We start from the raw sequence: 21508 nt of genomic DNA on the forward strand, positions 1-21508 counted from the left end.
GACGTGGTGCGTACTAGCAGCCACAGGAACGGTTCGGAGTTTTAGATTTTCCGGCCGACCGGCGTCAACATACGCAAGGCCCGCTTCGCGCCTATTGCATTGCATTGCATTCCCAGACACGGTCCCCAAACAATGACTACCAGCTCCCTTCACGTCTCCGCAAACGATTTGGAGACACGGGCACGGGCTTCTTCGACGAGATGAACAAAGAAGAACCAAAGCCCGTTGAGGGAAGTCCTATCCGGACTGAACTTGCTGCCTTTCGCGCCTCGTTCAATTCGGTTTGCAAAGATAGAGATATCTCCTGCAGCCCAGATACCCTGAGTCAGCTTAGCAATACAGGTAAGGCGGACTGCCCACGTCAGCGGACCCTTTTGACTGTTGCAGACCTTCGGCGGCTTTCTCTCAATCTCTTGGTTGCGCTGCAGAATCTCCCAGCCGCCAGACTGGTACCTTCCAGGACGGGACGTGGGACTCTCGAAAGCGACCTCCTGAGACTCCTTTCTGCTGTCACATCGGACAATTTCGACTTTGCGCGTATCAAAGAATTGCTCAAGAAAGCCCTTACCGATAAGCCTCAAGATACACTGATCTGGGATCTTGTGTCTGGTGCTGCCGTCGAATCCACCCCGCCTCCCCGACCAATACCCTCGACGATCCATCAAACGCCGTTGAGTCAGAACACGAGCGGCCTCGTGAACTCGTCGGAATTCCGCCATAGTGTGGACCCGATCCTGAAGTTGGAGCTCGAACATCTCTATGCTGGACTTCCCCATTTCCACAAAGCCTTCTTTGGAGATGTGCCAGACCTCAACATGGTCTCCGAGGACGTCTTCCGGAAGTGCTCCGAAGGCGACACTCCACTCTTCAGGGAGGGGTGGAGTGGATGGCCGGCAGCCGCAAAAGAGAGCGACGTGCTGACTTGGTTTGGCGACTTAATCCCGAAGCTGGAGGCATTCGCAGGCGACCGCATTTCGACTCCGGCGACTCGGCGAAAGCTGCTGGCGCAGCCGAGAACACCATTGGTTGGCTCCACAGGCAAGCGTAGCATGGATGTCGGCTTTGTCAATAGTGACATCACATACAATCCGGACTCTGAGGAATCGAGATATCGTTGGTCGCACATCCTCGTTGCTGGCGAACTGAAAAGTAATCCGAAGGCCGACACCGCATCAGTTGCGTGGATTGATCTCGCAAGGTATGCAAGAGAGGTATTCGCTGCTCAAGACACCCGCCGCTTCGTCTTGGGTTTTACTCTCTGCGGATCTCGTATGAGGGTATGGGAGTTCGACCGGCTCGGGGGGATCGCCTCCGAACAATTTGACATCAACAAGGAGGAAGGCGGGGTACAGTTTGTGGCCACAACCCTGGGGTTTCTGCGCATGAACGAGGAAATGCTCGGGTTTGACCCTACCGTTATGACATCCGGCGACCAGCAATATATCGAGATCGAGCGAAACGACAAAACAGAGCGTCTCCTCATTGATAAGGTCATGAAACGAGCACGTTGCATTGCTGGTCGGGCGACAATATGTTGGAGAGCACATAGCAAGGAGGATCCGCAGACGCCGCTTGTTATCAAGGACTCGTGGCAATACACAGATCGGGACGAAGAAGGGCAACTCCTCCGAGAGGCGACTGACAAAGGTGTGGCTAACGTCGCCCGATATTACCACCATCTCACTGTTTGCGTACGCGGTGCCGATGACGACATTCAGCAAAACATTCGAAAGAGACTGGATGTCACCAAAGCTACAAAGTATCGATCAGAACGTGCGATGCTGCCATCAGGCTCGAGCGCATCTAGTGTGTCACGCAAAGGGCGAAGTAGCGGCGCCGGCGTGAAACGACCATCCAGCGAGATGGACGCCGCTCTGCCGCCGTGCAAACGATCTGGTTCAACATCTCCGGTGAAGGCAAGCATCGAAGCCCTGCCAAACCGTATACATCGGCGGGTCATTCTTCGCGACTATGGAAAGCCGATATATAATGCAAGCTCACCCGTGGCGCTGCTTGCTACGCTAGAGGGTTGCATAGAGGGTCACCAATCCTTGTACAAAGCGGGCTTTCTCCACAGAGACATCTCCATCAACAACCTCATGATCAATGAGGACGATGAAAACCCCTCCCAGCGAGCTTTCCTGATCGACCTTGACCTCGCCATTAAAGCCCAACGAGAAGGTGCCTCGGGAGCAAAAGGGAAGACGGGTACAAGGGCATTCATGGCCATCGGGGCACTGCTAGGCAACGAGCAGCACTCCTTCATGCACGACCTTGAGTCATTCTTCTGGGTGCTGTTCTGGATATGCATCCACTACAACGGCCCGGACGACGGCAAGACAGTTCCCCGATTTGAGAAATGGAATTATGTGGATACGGAAGAGTTAGCAGAGTTGAAAAAGGGCCAAGTTTCCCACGAGCGAGACTTCATTAATACTTCAAGAGAATACTTCACCACATACTACCAGCCTTTGGTACCTTGGGTCAACATATTGCGAAAGGCGGTATTCCCTAACGGCGGGAGATGGGAGAAGGAAGACGATCAGTTATATCTACGAATGAAGGAGATTATTCGGGAAGCTCAGAAGGATGCAAAACTGGCAAGCGTGTAGCGCGGTGTCGGTACTCGAATGGGGAGATGATTGGGGTTAGTATTACCCGACTGGCATAATGCTACGAAGGCAAGGCCAACGACAGGTGGTCGAGATAAAGAATGATGGAGATTAGACGGCGTCGAAACAGATCGGGCATTCGAAAGTCTCGATTGACTTACAGGCGCGGAAGCAGTAGATGTCCACGTGGCCAAGAGACATGCCATGGGCAGCTTGAGCATGCCCATGCTGGAGCACTGCTACATTTCGTCGCCTGCCAATACGGTCGGGTTGGAGGACAAGGCGAAGCTGTCTCTGGTGGTCGAGCACGCGATGCAGCTGTTTTGGAATTGCGAAATGGTGAAGTATACGGACAGTTTTGCCAAAGCAGCCTTGAGAGACGCCGAGGCGCAAGAGGCAAAGGCGAAGAAGAGAGAAATGGGCAAGCGTCGCGCAGATGCCGGCGCTGTCTTGGCCCGAGATGTCCTGGCTGGCTCTGCCGAAAGAATCCGTATATTGATAAGGTTACTGGAGGCATCGGCTGATACAGTACGGGCAGTAAGAATCAGAAGACCTTGAACTCGACCACCGACTCAGTAGAGAAGTGTATCGTAGTCAAATTGTAGGAACTTCCACAAAAAAAGGTGGCTCACTTGGCCGGCGATCACCACCGTAGCGCCCAAAGCGCGATTGTCAGCCTGAACTTGTCGCGAAGTGCGAGGTAGCAAAAGCTGTATCTTTTTCTTGTGTTCTGTTCGCTCTCCTTTAGAGAAGAGCGGAAGGCTACGTCTTATATAGAGGGACTAGTTATATGTATGTATGTGTATTTCACCCGGAGGATTTCTCCTATAGGGCCTAGACGTAAAAGCTACTGACATTTCAATACATTAATGCGTAACACCTTAAGCCCCACGAGGACTAGTTATATGCACAACAGTAGTAGTAGTAGTAGTAGTAGTAGTAGTATTGATTACCGTCTGGGACATCCCTATAAGGGCAAAAGACGTGCTAGGCTAGAGAAGACTAGATACATAGAATATCCCGAGTACCTGGACTAAGGACCGTGTGTAGCACCTAACCACTCCATCTAGCAATTCTGAGGCTCTGAGGCCGGTCGGAAATTCGGGGCCCTTCCCCCGTCAGCGGGTTCCAGGCACGGCAGTGAAGCCGTAATAGTAGTCAGTCTTTGGCCGAGGCCGGGTGACTGAAAAGCCCACGAAGTCATGGGCCGGCCGCAAGCCCCTCGAGGAGGGCCTACGGGGCAGAAAGAAAAGAAAGAAAAGGAAGCAGAGAGTGTAGCAATGTTAGTCGGGGATTCGCCCCGATGGCGATTGTCTTCTCCGCAGGAGCGTTCGATCCGGGCCACTTCGTGGTTATGACAGTCGGCGAAGTCCCCGTGCCTGCTCCTCGTAGCAAGCAGGTGGTGGAGGTGTTGTCGATTGGTGTGCAGCTCGGGGACACCCGGTGAGGCCTTGAGCTCTAGGCTCTTGTAGCTCCTCAGGGCCCCGCGGCCCACCAGTCCAGAGGAAGTCGTGGCCGCTGGGCGGCAGAAAGGGCCGCAAGGCGGCAAAGTTCGGAGCCGCGAGACGGCAGAAGGAGGCAGAGCCGCAAGGCGGCAGAAGGCGAGGCCAGCCAGTAAAGGCGGCAGAGGGTGCGAGGCAGCGCGAGGCGTGCCAGGAAGGGCGAGAAGAAGTCGGGCCGCGAGGCGGCAGAAGAGGTCGGGGCCGCGAGGCGGCAGAAGTCGAGGCCAGCCAGTAAAGGCGGCAGAAGAAGGCGATGCCGCGAGGCGGCAGAAGGCGAGGCAGCGCGAGGCATGCCGTTATTCGAGACCAGCTTCCCAGAGGAGACGAACTCTCCAAAGTCTGCCTTTTGGTGCTTGCTAGAGCCCCGTTAGGGCTAGAGAGGCAGAAGCATGGTCGGGTGACCTGAAAATAATTATCCACTAACAGGCTGCTAACAGCCCGCAGAAGAGAAGAATTTTTACAGGGGAGAGTTGTTATATGCACAACAGTAGTAGTAGTAGTAGTAGTATTGATTACCGTCTGGGACATCCCTATAAGGGCAAAAGACGTGCTAGGCTAGGTATAGTACAAGATGGGGATGCTCGTCGGAGACCCGTCGCGCGTTCCTTACTTCTACTCCCTATCTAGCAATTCTTGGACTCTGTGGCCGCTCGGATTCTCAGGTCCCTTCCCCCGTCAGCGGGTTCCGGGCACGGCGGCGAAGCCGTAATATTAGTCAGTCTTCGGTCAGAGCCGGGTGACTGAGAAAGCCCACGCAGTCAGCTGGGCCGTAGGCCCACAGGAGCCTACGGGCAGAAAACATAGAAAAGAGAGTTGTACATATTAGGTTGGAGGGTTGCCTCGAGCTAGTGGCGGTGGCAGATCCGATCAAAGAATTCTGCCTCCGTTACTAGCCCGAGGAACCGGTCAAATCCCTTCCTAGTGCCTGGTTGATAGCCTTGCCCGCCGTGGGGCTAGCCTTAGGCGGTGTCGAGTACCTACCTTCCGGCAGTAGAAGGGTGTGTCGGTGATTTTCTCCTCCCGCAAGAGCATTCGATCCGGGCCTCTTCGTGGTTAAACCTCTCGTGGTAGTCGGCGAAGTCCCCGTGCCCGCTCCTCGCAGCGAGCAGGTGATGGAGGTGCTGTCGTTTGGTGTGCAGCTCGGGGCACCGAGCGAGGCCTTGAGCTCTAGGCTCTTGTAGCTGCTCGGGGCCCCGCGGCCCACCAGTCCTGGAAGTCGCGCCTGGCCGCAGCCTTGGCCTGTCTCTTGATGTTCGCGTAGGTCGGCGATCTGTCCGGACCCTCGGCCCGGCAGCCCTCCTTTGCTAGCTGGTCGGCCCGCTCGTTGCCGGCGATCCCCGTATGGCCGGGGCACCAACGCGTGCTGACATCTCCGTGTCGAGCCGCGGCCTCAGCGAACTTCTCCGCAGCCGCTTGCGACGAGATCGATGGGCTGCCTCGTATGGCTCTTATAGCCGCAGTGTTATCAAGGCAGACGACTATCGGCCACTGCTGGTCCGGGGTTCTGGGGGACCACCATTTAGCTGGTGCGAGTTTTTCGAGGGCCAATAAAGTGGGGCGTGGCACGGGTACCTTTTTTGCATGTTTTAGTTCCTAGCGCTACCGCCTGCTTGCGTTCTTTCTCTCACCCTGTCTTTGTCTTGTTTGTCTCTCCAATCTTCGGCCTTCGTTCCTCAAGGCTCTTTGCGCAACCCATGAAGGGTTGCCTTACCTGTAAACGGGGGGGAAACAGGGCAAGGCATGAGAGGGGCAAGAGAAGGCGGCAGCGACCAATGATGAGGGAGGGACGGAAGGGTCGGCGACCAATCACACGGGATCTTTTATTCCGAAAGAGGAAATAAATCAGCCAATCAGAGGCGGAGGATGTGGGGGTGAAGCAGTCTGGGGCCTTTTTTCCCCGCGCGCTAATGAAGTCCTTTCGTTCCTCACCTTTTTTCCCCGCGCGCTAATGAAGTCCTTTCGTTCCTCAAGGCAAGGCCTTTCGTTCCTCAAAGGCAAACAGGTAAGGCAACCCCTCATGGGTTGCGCAAAAAGCCTTGAGGAACGAAGACTGAGGATTGAGACAAACAAGACGAAGACAGAGGGCGAGAGCAAAGAACGCAAGCAGGCGGTAGCGCCAGGAACTAATGCATGCAAGAAGGTAGGCAAATAAATCGGCCATTCGGGCACCATCCCGCAGCGGGAAGAGGGAGAAAAGCAAGAAGGCAAATACAGCGATGATAACGGTTGCGGGGTAAGAGAGGAAGGGAGTATAAGAGGCACCAAGGCACGAATAGGAGAGCAGAAGCGTCTACCCTAGCTACCGATCGAGCAGTTAGGAAAACAACTACAGCATGGCCACTTGCAACGTTTCCGTGGAGTTCTGGTGCGAATTCGGGGCCACGGAGCTGAAGTACAAGCATAGCATCCCGAAGACGCTCGTGACGCAGGTAGGCCAGGCGAGGCCGAACCACGCAGCCAGTGCACTGTTCCTACAGTGGATAAGGCCGATCCTACGGGAGCACGAGGCAGCGTGTCGGAAGGCAGCAGGGGTGCGCTGCGAGAGCTGCGGCGGACTCGCAAAGGAGATTCTACAGAGCCCGATATCGTACCTACACGCAGAGAGGCCGTTTGTGCTCGTGGTCGTGTCGTCGTTCTGCGGCAAAGAAGGATGCGAAATTAGGACGAGGCAGGAAATGCAGGACACGATGGCAGAGGCGGGGCAGGCGGGCGGAAACAAGGGCGCGACGCAAATGCAAGGGCAGGATGCGCAGAGCACAGAGGAAGGTCTGCCGGGTTTGTGGAGAGATGGCGGGGGCGAGGTGCAGCCGATGCCTGACGGTGGCGTACTGCAGCAGGCAACACCAAAAGGAGGACTGGAAGGTGCACAAGAAGGGATGCAAGCCAAAGGCAAGCTAGGGCTAGGAGAGGAGGAAGGAAAGTAAAAGGGACAAGGCATAACGCGCAGGACATAAACAAGGTCACGGAGAACAAATAGAGGCAGGCACTATCGTAAGAAATAGGTCGCAAGCTAAAGTTGTTGTTTCAAAAAGAGATAAACGTTGTAATGTGTAGAGTAATGGTAATTTTGCAGCGATAAGTTTCGTTAGGAATAGCGTCTCGAGAGGAGAACGGTTTATTTTGGTAAAGGCAAGAGGCGTAAGAGAGCGATAGGTTTATAGTAGGCAGCTCATTTCTGCATGCGATAGCGGATAGGTCGAGCGGGCGGGTCGGAGGTGCTCGCGACAATAGAGTCAAGAGGGAACCCGGCTTGGCTGCCGGAGCGGGAACGGGCGGGACGCCGCTCGGTCGAGACGAAGAAGCGGCCGGCGGGGAGAGGAGGAGGGCGGCGGAGCTGACGGTGTCCGAAGACGAGGAAGGCGGCGAATTCTGCTGCTGCAGCAAGCGCGCCCTCTTCATGGGCGTATCGGCAAGGGCCGGGTGGGAGCGCTTAGGCGGTGGTGTGACGGGGTCGAGGGCGGTCGGGGCCGAGGCCAAGGAAGGGGAGCCGACGCAGCCGAGGCCGGCGCAGCAACGGAGTACAAGGCGGCGCGGACGGAATCAAAGGTAGAGGAGGCGGATAGGGTCTGACGTTTAAGGGGCGTAGCAAGGGGGGAAGCCGAGGCGGAGGCGGCCGCCGAGGGCCTGTCGACAAAGTTCCAGCTGTCCGGGACGACGATAAAGACGTAATCGCGCTCTGAGCCCGGGGGGCAGAGCATAAGACGGTGGTCGAGAAGGCCGACGACCTTTCCAGTGCAGGTAAAGGGGACGCCGGGCAGGAAGGAAGAGTTAGGCCTTTCAGCAATTTTCTTGCATAGCACGGCCCAAGGGTTAGCATAGATGGGAAAGATAACAAAGACCTGGAAGGGGTGGTAGCCCTTAAAGGGAATCCGGTCCGGCAGGCCAGGGGTGATGTAGGTAGTGAGCCGGACGAAGCCGCAGCAGCGGAGCTGGTCGGGCCGAGACCTGGCAGGAAGTCTCCACGCAGGAGGTCAAGGCCAGGCCCGGCGATGACGCCATGGAAGGAGACAACAGGAGGCGTAGACGGGAACTGGCCGCCAGAGGCCAAGGAGCGTGGGAGGACGCTAGGGAGAGAAGTCAGCGAGGCGGCCGGTGAAGGGGCAAAAAAAAAAAAAAAGAAGGGGGGGCGCACGGCTGGTAGCCTTGGTCGCGGACGATAAGGGCGGGCACTGTGTAGAGGACGGTATCGTCTGGGCCGGCCTCAAGACCGTCGCGGCGCTCCACCTCCCAGGCGAGGGCGTAGGGGTGAACGCGGCCGCTCATAGGAACCATTGCTCGGACCAGTCCGTGTCGACGATTGGCTGGCCGTAGATAGAGAGGTTTAGGCTAAAGAAGAGAGAGGGGCCCAGGTCGTCGCCCTCGGCCCGGAGGGGTGCGTAGTCGGCCTCGAGCAGCCACGAGGGCACCGGCAGGAGGACGCGGGCGATAGCCTCAGCGTTGAGGCCCCTAATGCGGTGCTCGTCGTGGTGGGCGAACCTCGCGGGGCAGTCGGGCTGGGCGAAGAACATCATGGACATATCGCTGCCCGCGCCCTTGCTAGAGCCAAGGGGCTTGCGGAGGTGCGGGGCAGAGCTGTCCGCCGACGGAGACGAAGACATGGCTCGGCCGTGTAGTAAAGAGCAACGTTGCTGGGGCAAAGCTAAAAGCGGCGAGAAAGATAGGCAGGAGTGCTCCCTACCTATATACCGTCTTACGAGTTTAGTGTAAAGAGAAGGGCCAGTGGCGATGGTGTGTAAGAGAAGTCAAAGGATTCTAAACAAAGACGCAACATGGCGTTAGTGGTAGGTTATATAAGGAGCCTTTGTAAAGAGGGTTATAAGATGCGTATAGAGGAGAGTGCAATAAGAGAAGGAGAACTTTAAAAGGCGGTCTAGTAAGATGTTGAGAGTTTTAAGACAAGCAGGACGCGCGAAGCTATATTCGAGGAGAAGCAGGCAGCCCTATTCGCAACACGTGTAAGACATGGTTTTAAACTTCAGCGGGCAAGTGTCTAGGGGCATACGGAAGCTTTGACTGATAAGAGCTGGATGACAAGAAGGAAAAGCGTAGCATGCAAAGCATAGGCAAGAAGAAGCCGTCGCGGCGACGTACATATAAGGATCGGCCGAGGCCGTCTAGCCTATCGCATATGGCAGCAGGCAATGGCGGGCGGGCTTAATAGAAAGGCGGCGCCGGTATAATGCAAAGAGCAGCAGCACGCATATAGACATAGTAGAGAGCTACGAGTAAGATATATAGACTTTTGTAGAGGATCCTATATGCGCAAGAGGGGTGCCAGTCAGCAAGATAAGTGCAGGGCGAATAATCGAGGCAAGGATTTATACGCTGTTATTACACTTACGAGGATTTACGCCAGGGGCCTAGTGGCACCATAAGTAGGCAGGGCCAAAGAGGGCAGGTGCAAAGAGGAAGACAAGACGTCCATGGGGCTTTGGTAGACCGGTGTCGCAATGAAGCCAGCCAACGGAAGGGACCAGTCCGGAGCGGGGGACGGGGCAAGCCCGGCGCCAGAAGCCTGCGCAGCGCCGTACACAGGACCAGAGTTCCAGCCGACCACAGCAGCGCCGGCACTTGCTAGCGGCGCCTCGGAGAGAGCAAGAAGAGGCGTCAAGGGAGGCGCCTCCGAGGCGAGGCGGGAAGACCGCCAGGACTAGGAGATGGAGGATCAGCGCAGGCCGAGTCATGCCGCGGGATATCCAGCCTCGGCCGACACCAAGCGCGGCGGCAACGGCTGCCGCCGACACCGAGGGCGGCAGGGCACTGGCTGCCGCAAGGCGTGCCCAGCGCCGTCTCGGCCTCAGGAAAAGCCAGCGCGCACCAAGAGAAATCCGGCCTCTGCCGACAGTAGAGCCGCCGGTCCTTCGCCGCCGCCGACGAGAAGTTCGGACGTTCCGCGGGACATTCGGCCACAGCCGACATGGAGGGCCGCCGGCCCTTCGCCGCCGACGAGAAGTTCGGACGCGCCGCGGGATATCCAGGCTCTGTCGACACCGACGGCGGCAGGGCGCCGGCTGCCGCAAGGCGGGCCTAGCGCCGTCTCGGCCTCAGGAAAAGCCAGCGCGCACCGAGGAAATCCGGCCTCTGCCGACGGTGGAGGCCGCCGGGCCTCGCCGCCGCCGACGAGAAGTTCGGACGTTCCGCGGGATATTCGGCCACAACCGACTTGGAGGGCCGCCGGCCCTTCGCCGCCGTCAAGCGGGACTAGCTCGGCCGTAGTCTCGATCGGAAGCCAGCACTCGCCGCGAGCCATCCAGTCCCGGCCGGCCAGCAGGGCCGAGATCCCCGCCACAACTCCGGCCGCAGCCGGGCTGCTTGTTGGCGGCAGAGATAGCGCCTCGGCAGGTACGGTCGTAGAGCGAGGTAAAGGCGTGTAGCGGTGATAGCTAACCGGACGCAGGTAGATCGGCGATAAGACGGCAGGCGAGGGAAGAGCAGAAGAGGAAACGCCATCTTAGTAGTGGGCAGGCCGAGCGGAAACGCGCCCGGGTCGGTGAAAGGGTGCCGAGACCAAGGGAGCTGCAGGCCGAGGACCTAGCCAGCGCGCTGCGGCACCTCGACGAGGAGTTCGAGGCGGGCGAGAGGCTGGCCAACGAGCAGACGTGGTGTGCGCCGGTGCCGCGCGAGAGGCAGGTGAGGACGGTGCGGAAGTTCTACCGGGCGTTCCACGACGCTGGCACGCTGCCGATCGCGACCTGCACGCTATGCTACCGGAAGCGGGCCAAGGGGCTGAGGAGATGGCGTGGGAGGGTGGGAGGGTGGTCGCGGGCGGTGTTGGGGGGGCGGTCCCCGTTCGGGTGCCAAGCCTGCTTCCCGGAGGGCAGGCCGGTGGCGGTCTGCGCAGAGTGCGCGCGATGGGCCGGGCGTGAGGGGGCGTCGCCGGCCATGCACCTCCATGGGCGGCTCGGCTGCGAGCACGCGTACCCCGACGAGCTAAAGGACCTCACGCCGCTCGAGGAGAAGCTCATCTCGCTCAACTCGTGCTACGGCTTCGTGACGAAGTATAGCATCCCCGGCGGCCAGAGGCAGAGCGTGAGGTACCCGAGGCACGTCAAGGGCCATATCACGGTGTTCCCGAACGACGTGCAGGGCCTGGCTGCCAAGGTGCTCCCGCACCCGCTGGTCCGGGTCATGGACGAGATCCACGTCTCGTGGCAGGGCGCTGAGAGGCCCGGGCCGCGGGACCTATCAGGCCTGCTGTCGGTAAGGCGGTCGGCGGTCGAGAGGGCGCTGGCCTGGCTCAGGAGAACAACCCGCTCTACGGCGAGGTCGAGATCGACGCGGCGGAGATAGCCAGCTGGGGGCGCCGCCGCACGGTGCCGCCGGTGGTGTGCGAGCGGCTGGAGCGAAACGAGCCGTCGGCGCGGGAGGACGCAGACGGCGCAGGTGGTGCCGCCGTCGGAGCGGGCCATGGACGACGGAGGCGCGGCCGAGATCGAGGAAATCCTCGCGATGCTAAGGCAGGGCCAGGACCCCGCCGAGGGGAGCCGCGACGTCGGGCTCACGTGCGAGGACGACGACAGGGACGGCGCTAGGCCCGAAGAGGACGGGGACGTAATCAATGAGGTAACGTCTTCCGGCATGTTCCCGTTAGATGGGGCGCCAGATGAGTAATCAAACATACACTCCAGATTTTCAAACATACACTCCCGACCTAAGCCCCATTTGGAAGAAGACCCCGCCACCAAAATTTGGCGCGCGCTTTCCCAACGCCGCTGCCGCGGCTGCCTGCCTAGATATATTGTCGCATATCACGCCCGTGTCAGTTCCTGAAACCTTATGCTCGATCACTGCCACTGCTGCGCCGCGGCTTCGCCGCAATGATCGGGTATATATTGTTGCACGAATGTGTGCATCCAATTCTTTTCCTTTCCTTTGTTCTTTAGATAATTCTCATCAATTGACTGATGCCACAAAGATCAACCGCTGTCACGTGCGAGGTGTGGGACACTATTGTCTGACATATATGGATTCTATCTGCAATTATTACCAACGCCGGAAGATGCATCCCTTAGAGTCATTCAATTGAAGCTATCAATAAGCCCGGCCCGATCGATCTTCCGATATATATACAATATGCATATAATGGCGGAAGGTCTTTGCCTACCTCTGTGACTGTGACTGTGACTGTGAGGAAGGATCCGTCCGACGCGGCGGAGGGCGAGGCACGTAAGGAACGAATTTGTGACCGGCCTGCCTGCTAGTTTTGTATGGTGCCGTGTCCCTCTGATCCCCTAGCTGCTGGAAATGCTCCGTAGCCGTCTCGTGAGACTGTGCCGGCGGCTGTGCCCACATGAAGCCGTCGTGATGTGCCTGTGACGAGGAGGCGGTTCTTGCCACTGTGACGGCGCCGGCGCCTGTACGTATACAGGCACAATTGGTGTAGGCGGTGGCATCACATAGTATCCCTGTGACGGCGGCGCCGGCTGTGGAAGTGAGGGCATCGTCGTTTGGTATCCCTGTGACACCAGCGGCACCTGTGGAAGTGAGGGCACCTGTGATAACAGCACCGGCGTTGCTGCTGCTTGTGACTTGATGAAATCACCGATCTGCTGGGCAAGATCGTCAACCCGGCTGCTCACGGAAGCAAGTGTATTCGACCTCTTGTTCATGATAGTGGTGCCTGTGCCCTTCCTCTTCTTCTTTTGCGTCTCTGGTGGCCGTGATACGAGCTCTGGGTTGGCTCTATGCTCCTCTTGCTCCCAAGCACTAAGGATCCGGCCCGTAGATGCCTCTAGTGGAGGATACCTCGCGTCTACTGTTTCCACGCCGGCGAGGCTGGACAACGTCAGGATCGGCTTCGTGGTCTGCATCGATATATTGCTGTTGTTCAGGCTGCTAGTAAATTAGTATAGTACTTATGGCTGGAGCAAGATACTTACAGTCACGCCGTAAACCCGCCAGTGGTTATCAATAAGATGCAATGGTATAAGGGCGGCCGCGTCAGCCTGGATCAAATCGCGGATTGTATGCCGGCAGGGCAGCCCCCATTGCATCGTGAAAGCACCCGTACAAATCGTAGGCATGCCTCGATTATCGGCAAGCTCAGCCCGGCTAGCCTAACTTGCCTGAAGATCTGTTTCATCGGCTGCCAGCCAATTTTTCGGTGCAGTGACTTCATAATCGTCTGCTTGGCCCATTCAACTCTAGCTCTTGCAAACTCGGATTGAAGCTTCTCGCGATGCTTCTTTTGCCGATGGGTAACGAGCCCTCTGATGTGCTCTTGTAGCTGATGGAGGTCAATGAAGCGGTTGCGTAATCGTGACTTCAACTCGTGATGTGTGCTCTCACACGGGAAGTTACCGTAATGTTATAATTTCGGTACTGTTGGATAGCGTAGGTGGAAAACTGGGCACGCCATGGCCAGTAGGTTGTACGGAGGTAATTAACGAGAGCTATAAGAGGAGCTATTTAGTAAAAGGTTAGAGTAGGAGGGTAGTTAGGGCTAGGGTTACCTGGCTGATCCGAAAACTCTATACAGAGTAGATCCCACTGATCTCTGCACTCCTCAGCCGTGCGAGCCCTAAAGACTGAAACCCAGGCATCACGGATACCGTCAGCTGTGTGCTCAAAAGTCCGCCTTGGAGCCGGGGTAGTATTGGGTTTCCATCGTCATCTTCACGATCATCTTGTTGCTCAACGCACTGATCTGCCAGTTGTGAGGCATGTTGAATCTGGTAATCAGTGGCACGGTCGATAGGTCGGTCCTCGTCAATGGCATTATCTGCCTGTATAGGGTCGTCGAGAGCGGCTGCTGCAGCGAGGCGAGTCTCCTGTTCTGGCCTATCTCCGCCAATCTCGGTGCCATCGAGGATCCTTCCACTTCTTCTTGATGTGAAGGATCACGTTCTTCATCATATGCCAAACGCACACTTGTTGTTGCGTTGATGGGAAGATAGAGTCAAGGGCGTTCTTCAGGGCGGTATCAAAGTCGGTAATCACAACGCCCGGGTCCGGAATATCAGCCTGCCGACCAGCCTCACGCAACTGTGAGGATCCATTGGAACGCGCCTTCGTCTTCCTTGGCAGTGAGGCCAAAGCCTACACTGAAGCTCTTGTGTAGCCCTGTTGTGCCAATGATCTGTAGAAGCGGCATGTTAAAGCGGTTGACCTTATACGTATTATCCATGATAAGGAGCTCGGGGTTACGCTTCCAGTCAGCAATACAGTCATCGTATGTCCAGAAAAACCTCCAAACCTTCCCATTAGGGCCACGGTCAACTGCATAGTAGCTGATTTCCCCTTTGCTTTAGCATCTTTGAGTACATCGAGGAAGGCTTGTGTAGATGTAGAGGCGCCGTAACGGAAGGCACGAAGTTGCAGCTGGATGAAGTGTATATCAGAATCGGTAATAAGGAGCTCAGGATATTCCTGTCGGATAGCATCCACGATATCCCTGCTCTTGTTATTGACGTTCTTGCTAAGCCCCTCGACGAGGCTATGAAGACGCTCGATGCCGAATTTGCGTTGGCTTCGTTGACGGACGATGGGGTTAGCAATTGGCTCAAATAGAGGTTCGTGGTTATGAGCCGTGCTTGATGGTGACTTTGAATGCATTGCAACGTCGGTAGAAGCGGATGTAACAGCGAAAGTCACATCCCGACTTCTTGGATGACGTCTTGTATATACCCTCTGCCTCGTCCCAGGGCCTATACTGACCACTGTATTCACAGCGGATATTGGCTTCCTTGCGCCTAGGCTTGCCGGTATTCTTGCTATTTGCAACGACTACGACGTAGCCAAGGAGCTCTTGCGTAGCTTTGAGTGTTTCAAGCGCCTCATCATACGTATCGAAAGACATCTCCGTGATAGCCTCGGTGCTACTGTTGGTATTGCTTTCGGTCGAATTCATCAGGACGATTGACTAGACGTGACTATTGCGGTAGGCGGCGGCGGCGTTGCTGTTGTGTTGAGTCAAGTGGTGATAGCTTCAATTGTTGATGATTGCGAAAATGCAGATGGCGGCCAAAAAGGCAGGTGGCTGGGCGGGTGGGCGGCGGCGATGGTCACGGCAAGCCAGGGCGTTGGGAAAGCGCGCGCCAAATTTTGGTGGCGGGGTCTTCTTCCAAATGGGGCTTAGGTCGGGAGTGTATGTTTGAAAATCAGGAGTGTATGTTTGATTACTCGCGCCAGATGTGGCCGACGCCGAGAAGATTCGCTTCGCCCGCGACGCGGTCGGGCCCGAGGGAGCGCGCGCCAGCCCGAGGACGTGGGTAGGGACGGCGGCCAGAGGGGCGGCGGGCGACGGCGGCGACGGCGAGCCGTACATACAGGTGCGACGCGGCGAGGATTTCGCCGACTCGGCGGACGCCTCCTTCTTTGCAAAGGCCTTTCCGACCCTGTTCCCCTTTGGCTTAGGCGGGCCGAGGCTCGCCGACGAGGACGCCGCGGGAGAGAGCGCGGGCCCTAGCGTCGGGAACCAGGGCGCCCAGGCGGAGCGGGTTGCAGAGGGCCTTATGTCGACGCGGAACATGAAGCTCCAGGCATGGGCCGACGTCGTGCTGCGGCGTCACGGCGGCCGGTTCGCGACGCACCTATCTTCGCCTTCCTTGTCTTTAACATGGGCGTGCGGTCTAAGAACCGCCAGGCCAGCATGCTAGGCGTAGCGAGGAAGAACTTCGCAAGGGTCGAGGGCCTACTAAAGTCGTTAACGGCGCAGAGGCTCGAGGCGGCCAGGGCCGAGCTCGAGGCCACAGGTAAGACTAGCGACGACGGGGTAAAAGAGCTCCTCCGGTCCCTCTCCGTGTTCGGCTACCGGCAGCCAATGTCGAGGGAGAGCCGCCTTAGTATGCGGAAGAAGATACTATCCCTCATCGTTAGGTACGGGGTGCCGGCTATCTGGTTCACGCTGAACCCGAACGACATTACGAACCTAGTAAAGTTACGGCTAGCGGCGCACCGCGGCCGCGACCCCGACGAGGCCGAGGCCTTCCTAAGTGACCTAGGGACCGCGTATAAGCGGACGCGGCTGGCCATATCGGACCCGATGAGCTCGGCCGTCTTCTTCCACCGGGAGATGACGCTCTTCTTCGAGCACTACGTCAACGTCGGGGAGGAGTCGGTGTTCGGCCACGTCGGCGCATACTACGGGGCGGTAGAGACCAACGAGCGAGGCGCCCTCCACATCCACGGGCTCCTCTGGCTAAGGGCAACGCGGGCATTGGCGACGCGCTCGCCGGCCCGGACGCGGAGGAGCAGGCGGCGTACCGGGAGCGCATCGTCCGCTACGTAGATAGCGTCTTCTCTGAGGTAAGGCGGCCGCCTTAACACAAACCCCGATGCCCCTATCTGGGGCAGGCTGAGGGCCTAAGCTGAACCGAGGCCGCAGGAGCTAGACGCAGAAGGTTACTGTGCCATGCAGGCAGAGCGGTCGGCCACGGCGGACATATCGTCGCGGCTCGACGACGTCGCGCGCTTCACGGACACCTTCGACGAGGAGGCCAACTTCTGCGCGGGCGCGACGCAGATCCATACGCATAGCGCGACCTGCGTAAAATACTCGCTCGGCGTGGGGCGCGGAAGGGGACCTCTGCCGGTTTAAGGCGCCGTGGAGGTTGGTGGAGAGGACGGCGCTGACGGCGGACGGGGTGCTCGAGATCCGGCGGACGCATAGCATGGTGAACCGGTGGAACAGGGCGATGGCAGTGGGGCTACGACACAACCACGACATCTCGTTCATCGCGACGCAGCGCAAGACCATGGCCCTAATCTACTATATTACTAACTATACGACGAAGGTAGAGGACCCGGTGTGGAAGCGTGTGGCCGCCGCGGCCGAGTTCCTTCCTGTGCTAGAGCCGACGGGAGAGGGCAACAGAAGTGGCGCCGACCGCGACGCCGGCCGGGAGGGCGGGGCCGAAGGGGTAGCGACGGCGGCGGACCCCGTAGGGGGGAATAAGACGAGAACGTTCCTGCTTAAGGCGGCGAATCGAGTCTTTACGGAGCGGCCGCTGTCGCAGGTCGAGGTGATCGCGCACCTCCTAGGGTACCCGGCGGGTTTAGCAGCGGCTCAGCGTGGGCGTATATAAACGCAAACCAGCTCTACTGGGCCGTCTTCCGCCGGTGGCGGCACCTCCGACGGGCGAGCGGCGCCGAGGCGACGGGCGACGCGCCGGACGAGACGGTCGTCGTCGAGGAGGCTGGCCTGAGGATCCCTCTCGTCGAGGCCTACCGGCACCGGGGCGAGCTCCTGCGGGCCTCTGCCTTTATGACTACGCATCGCTTGTAAGGTTAAAGCAAAACGGCAGCGGCGAGCGGTATGGCGGGCTGGGGTGAGGTACCCTTCGCGGAGAGCTGGGCGTCGGGGAAGGGCTGGGTGCAGGCGCTTAGGCGGCCGGGTTGCGGGGCGACTGTATGCGTCGACGGATACCTCAGCAAGGAGTTCAGCGAGGAAGACGACGAGTCGTGCCACCGGAGGTGCGTACTATAAGACGGGGGGCGCCTAAGAGGAAGGCAGAGCAGCTAGGGGCATCGGCTAACAGCATCTAGGGCGGCGGTGCAGCACCTGGCCCTATTCGTGCCGTGGGAGTCCTTCCTCGGCGAGGAGGCAGGCGACATTAACAACATCTGGGCACGGGCGCGGAGTCGCTGGCGCCGAGGTCGCGCGGCTCGCAGACAACGTGCAGCTCCTCCGGCGGTCGGCGGAGGACGCGAAGCGCGACGCCAAGCAGTGGGCCGCCACGGCCGAGGAGGGCGGTATGACGGCGCCGCAGGCCGACGACGAAGGCAGGGGCGGCCGAAGGGGCGAGGAGGCATACCGCGCCGGCGGGGCGGGCGACGCGGCTCGGCTCATCGACGTCGTCCGGAACGCCGCCAGCGCGGGACAAGTCACGGCGCAGTCAACAGAGCTGCTAGCGATGACGCAGCAGCTCTGCCGGTTCCAGCAGTCGGCGCTCGGGTCGGCGGCCGAGCTCGCGGCGACGGTGGTGGCGGACGAGAGGGCAGGCAGGCGGGTGAACCTACCGGGCTCGGCGCTGTCGGGGCGGCACTGCCGCGGCAAGAAGAGGTGCGGGCCATCAAGTCGCAGCAGAGGAGCGCGGCGCGGGGCGGGCGGGCGATCCAGGGCATCCAGGGCGGCGGGGCGGCGGCGGGCGTCGGGGCCGACCGCGGCGCGGCCCTTCGCGGGGTGATGGGGGGCTTCGGCGAGGACGACATCGACGTAACGGCGGCCGACGGCGACGCAGACGCAGGCACGGCGGCGGGGATGCGCGTGCGGCTCGGCCCGTCGAGCTCGTTCGTCGCCGCCGGCGAGAGCTGGCGGGCCAGCTCACGCTCAACGAAAGCAGGCCATCGCCCTCCTAATCGTGTGCCGGCAACTCGACCGAATCCGGCAGGGCGACGACGCAGGCGGCGACGGTGGTGGCCAGCTCTGCCTATTCATCGGCGGCGAGGGCGGCACCGGCAAGTCGCGCGTCATCGAGGCGCTCGTCGAGCTGCTCGCCCGGAGGGACCTATCGAGCCGGCTGCTGGTTACGGCGACGTCGGGGACGGCGGCAGCGCGGATCAACGGCATCACGCTGCACTCGGCCTGCGGCCTTACGGTCGGCCAGGGCGGCCGGGCGGGAGGGCGACGAGGACATTGACGGCGTACGGCTGGCGGGCCAGGGCGAGCGCTTCGTCGACGGCCGGTCGCGGATGGACTGGCAGGAGAAGGAGGTGCTGGTGATCGACGAGGTCAGCATGCTCGGGGCGCGGACGCTGCACGCCGCCAACGAGCAGCTCTGCCGGCTGCGGGGGTCGGCGCGGGACTTCGGCGGCATCCCGGTAGTGATCCTCTGCGGCGACTTCCACCAGTTCCGGCCGGTGCAGGAACGGTCGATCCTGCTGCCGAGCGCGGCGGTGGCGTGGGACGAGGACGGGGCGTTCGCGGCCGAGCAGCGGCGGCAGCACGACAAGGCGCACGCGCTGTGGCGGCGCTTCACGACGGTCGTCATGCTAGACGAGCAGACGGGAGAGGCAACCCAACAGGGTTGCGCAAAGAGCCTTGAGGAACGAAAAAAACGTCTAGACAAGGGGCAGACAGATGTACAGAGGCAGAAAGGTAACGACGACCAAGGGGCAGCCAGGCTGGACGAAAAACACTTCCCATTTAAGGAGTTATAGCAGCGTACGCTATTCCATTTCCGTAGCTTTCTTAGATAGGTGGCGGTTTCGAAGCGGACGGGCCGGCGAGCCCAAGCCATGGGCGACAATGGAATCGAGGAAGAGTCCGTAAGTCAGGACCCGGCTTAGGGTTGTCCGGCTCATGAGCGGCGGAGGCAGCCGAAACAGAGAACGAGTGGGTAGCAGAGGAGGCGGGCTTAGGGAAGACGAGATCACCGGGGCCTTATGCAGCAGACACGGTCGCTTCGTCGGCGTATCGGCAGGCTCAGGGCAATATCGTTTCCCGGGCGGCGTAAGGTGGCCGGTCGAGGCGAAGCCGAAGCCAAGGGTGGAGGACTGAGCGGGAGGGTGCCAGGGTGATCAAAGACAAAGAGGCAGCGCGCACGTCCCGGAAGGCCGCGGAAGCGGAGGAAGCTTGTTGCCTCTGTGGCGTAGAGAAAGCGGTGCCATCGTGGTGACGGCGGCGGCGGCCTTGTCGAGAAAGTCCAGGAATCCGGGACGACGATAAAGACGTTGTCCCGGTCCGAGCCCGGGGGGTAGAGCATGACATCATGACGGAGCAGGCCAGCGACCTTGCCTGTGCAGGTAAAGGGGACGTTAGGCTGAAATTGAGAGTCCTGCCTCTCGGCCATCTTCCTACACAAGATGGCCCAGGGGTTAGCGCGAACAGGGAAGATAACGAAGACCTGGAACGGGTGGAAGCCCTTGAAGGGGACCTTATTAGGCATCCCAGGAGCGACATAGGTAGAAAGGCGGACAAATCCGCAACAGTTAAGTTGGGCGGCGCCTAGACCGGGCAGTAGGTCCCGCCGCAGCGAGGAGTGGCCGGTGCCGACGATAAGGCCGGTAAAGGAAACAATAGGCGGGATGCAGGGAGTCGCCCATGGAGGCAAAGAGCCTAGGAGAACACTTCAAGCCCATCTTAGCCATATACCGTTTCGTCGGCACTCGCGAAGGGTCAGGGCACGGCTTACGGCTGGTAGCCCTGATCGCGGACGACAAGGGCGGGCATCGTAGAGAAAGGTGCGGCCCGTGTCAGACTCGAGGCCGTCGCGTTGCTCAACCTCCCATGCGAGCGCGTAGGGGTGGACGCGGGCATGCATGAAAAACCACTCTTCGGTCCAGTCGGAGGATCAATAGGCTGGCCGTAGATGGAGAGGTTGAGGCTAAAAAGACGGATGTCGGGAATCATCGGCATCCGATCGGAGGGCGCATATTCCGTCGCGAGCAGCCAGGCGGGAGGAGGCAGGAAGACGCGGGCCATGGCCTCGGCGTTAAGACCCCTGATGCGGTGGTCGTCCTGGTGGGAAAATCTAGCAGGACAGTCCGGCTGGACAAAAGACATCATAGACATCTCACCGCCAGCGCCCTTTGGCTATCGAGCGGCTTTCGAAGGTGCGGTGCGGGCATATCGGTACGAAGTAGAGAGGAAGACATAGTGCATCTGCGCAGGTCGATAGCCACTTGCACGCACTAAAGGACGGGTTCTCAGCGTCAAGAAAGGAGTAGGGAAGAAGTCGAGCGTAGACGCACTTATAGTAGATCAATAGTGGTATGGATTCGCCGGGAAGAGCGAGGAGCCTTGCCGCTGTAAGTAAGCAGACGTCAAAGAGATGCGTCGTGGTGTTGCGGAGCTGGGTACTGATCGGGCAGCAAGGGCGACGCGGATTAAAGTGTCCGGCAGGGCTACCGGCATAGGATGGCGAAAACTAGGGCTGTCGGCAGATAGGCCTGTCGATAGGTACAAAGGAAGCCCGGCAGGTCCGAGAGAGGAGGTCTAATGCAGAAAGGGGATATTAACAAGGAAGGATATAACCGTTAGCAAGAAGAATGCCAACGCGGCGGAACGCCATTGCCAGGAAGCGAGACAATCTCGGGGTATATCCCGGTCGAAGGCTTCTAATCTATCGTTCGTTTGCGGAGCCTTGCCGATAAGACAGCACCAGCATGGGGAGAATCGTAGCCGCGAGGTAAGATCGGTGGCAGGAGAGTGCGAAACGGGGACAGCAGCAGCGGCCGCTGCTGCGACGAGGATATCGCGGCGGCGAGACCGATCGCAATGGACGAAGGGCCGAAGCGGGCGTCGGGCCACAAAAGTCAAGAAACGCGGCACCCAGGTTCCGGCCTATTGAGGCCAAGCCGGCCGCGGCGGCCGACGATGCCTCACGAAGAGAGCAGGCAGAGGCACTCAAAGAGCGTTGCCCAAGGGAAGTCGGCGAGGCGGCTGGCCGCGGAAAGGACGACTAACGTCGATAGTTCCTCCTCGAAGGAGGGCTCGTGGAGGGCGTCAGAGGG

The 21508-nt window shown here is 59.3% G+C and overlaps 6 protein-coding genes across 6 annotated transcripts; 3 read left to right on the forward strand and 3 right to left on the reverse strand.

Moving 5' to 3' along the window:
- Window positions 1-200: 200 nt before the first annotated feature.
- Window positions 201-2612, forward strand: HRG_07198 (uncharacterized protein; the record flags this gene model as incomplete). Its single annotated transcript, XM_044865669.1, has 4 exons — window positions 201-342; window positions 388-1025; window positions 1101-1647; window positions 1822-2612. The coding sequence occupies 4 exons, from the start codon at window positions 201-203 to the stop codon at window positions 2610-2612; spliced, it is 2118 nt and encodes a 705-aa protein (XP_044719631.1).
- A 1476-nt stretch (window positions 2613-4088) lies between these two features.
- On the reverse strand, window positions 4089-5810 carry HRG_07199 (RNase H domain-containing protein; the record flags this gene model as incomplete). The annotated part of the gene is made up of 3 exons (XM_044865670.1): window positions 4089-4470; window positions 5319-5618; window positions 5743-5810. The coding sequence occupies 3 exons, from the start codon at window positions 5808-5810 to the stop codon at window positions 4089-4091; spliced, it is 750 nt and encodes a 249-aa protein (XP_044719632.1).
- A 2563-nt stretch (window positions 5811-8373) lies between these two features.
- HRG_07200 (uncharacterized protein) lies at window positions 8374-8712 on the reverse strand (the record flags this gene model as incomplete). Its single annotated transcript, XM_044865671.1, has 1 exon — window positions 8374-8712. The coding sequence occupies one exon, from the start codon at window positions 8710-8712 to the stop codon at window positions 8374-8376; it is 339 nt and encodes a 112-aa protein (XP_044719633.1).
- Window positions 8713-9771: 1059 nt separating this feature from the next.
- HRG_07201 (Arrestin-lik) lies at window positions 9772-11725 on the forward strand (the record flags this gene model as incomplete). The annotated part of the gene is made up of 4 exons (XM_044865672.1): window positions 9772-10456; window positions 10512-11314; window positions 11356-11439; window positions 11489-11725. The coding sequence occupies 4 exons, from the start codon at window positions 9772-9774 to the stop codon at window positions 11723-11725; spliced, it is 1809 nt and encodes a 602-aa protein (XP_044719634.1).
- A 3338-nt stretch (window positions 11726-15063) lies between these two features.
- On the forward strand, window positions 15064-19213 carry HRG_07202 (PIF1-like helicase domain-containing protein; the record flags this gene model as incomplete). The annotated part of the gene is made up of 13 exons (XM_044865673.1): window positions 15064-15100; window positions 15245-15632; window positions 15704-16205; window positions 16259-16360; window positions 16440-16601; window positions 16654-17076; window positions 17151-17234; window positions 17433-17527; window positions 17600-17627; window positions 17737-18008; window positions 18056-18320; window positions 18397-18651; window positions 18716-19213. The coding sequence occupies 13 exons, from the start codon at window positions 15064-15066 to the stop codon at window positions 19211-19213; spliced, it is 3111 nt and encodes a 1036-aa protein (XP_044719635.1).
- A 212-nt stretch (window positions 19214-19425) lies between these two features.
- Window positions 19426-20561, reverse strand: HRG_07203 (uncharacterized protein; the record flags this gene model as incomplete). Its single annotated transcript, XM_044865674.1, has 2 exons — window positions 19426-20122; window positions 20188-20561. 2 exons carry the CDS (start codon window positions 20559-20561, stop codon window positions 19426-19428), a joined length of 1071 nt encoding a protein of 356 aa, XP_044719636.1.
- Window positions 20562-21508: the final 947 nt, after the last annotated feature.

This window comes from Hirsutella rhossiliensis (genome assembly GCF_020360975.1).
Source record: "Hirsutella rhossiliensis strain HR02 chromosome Unknown scaffold00007, whole genome shotgun sequence".
Classification (NCBI taxonomy): Eukaryota; Fungi; Ascomycota; class Sordariomycetes; order Hypocreales; family Ophiocordycipitaceae; genus Hirsutella; species Hirsutella rhossiliensis.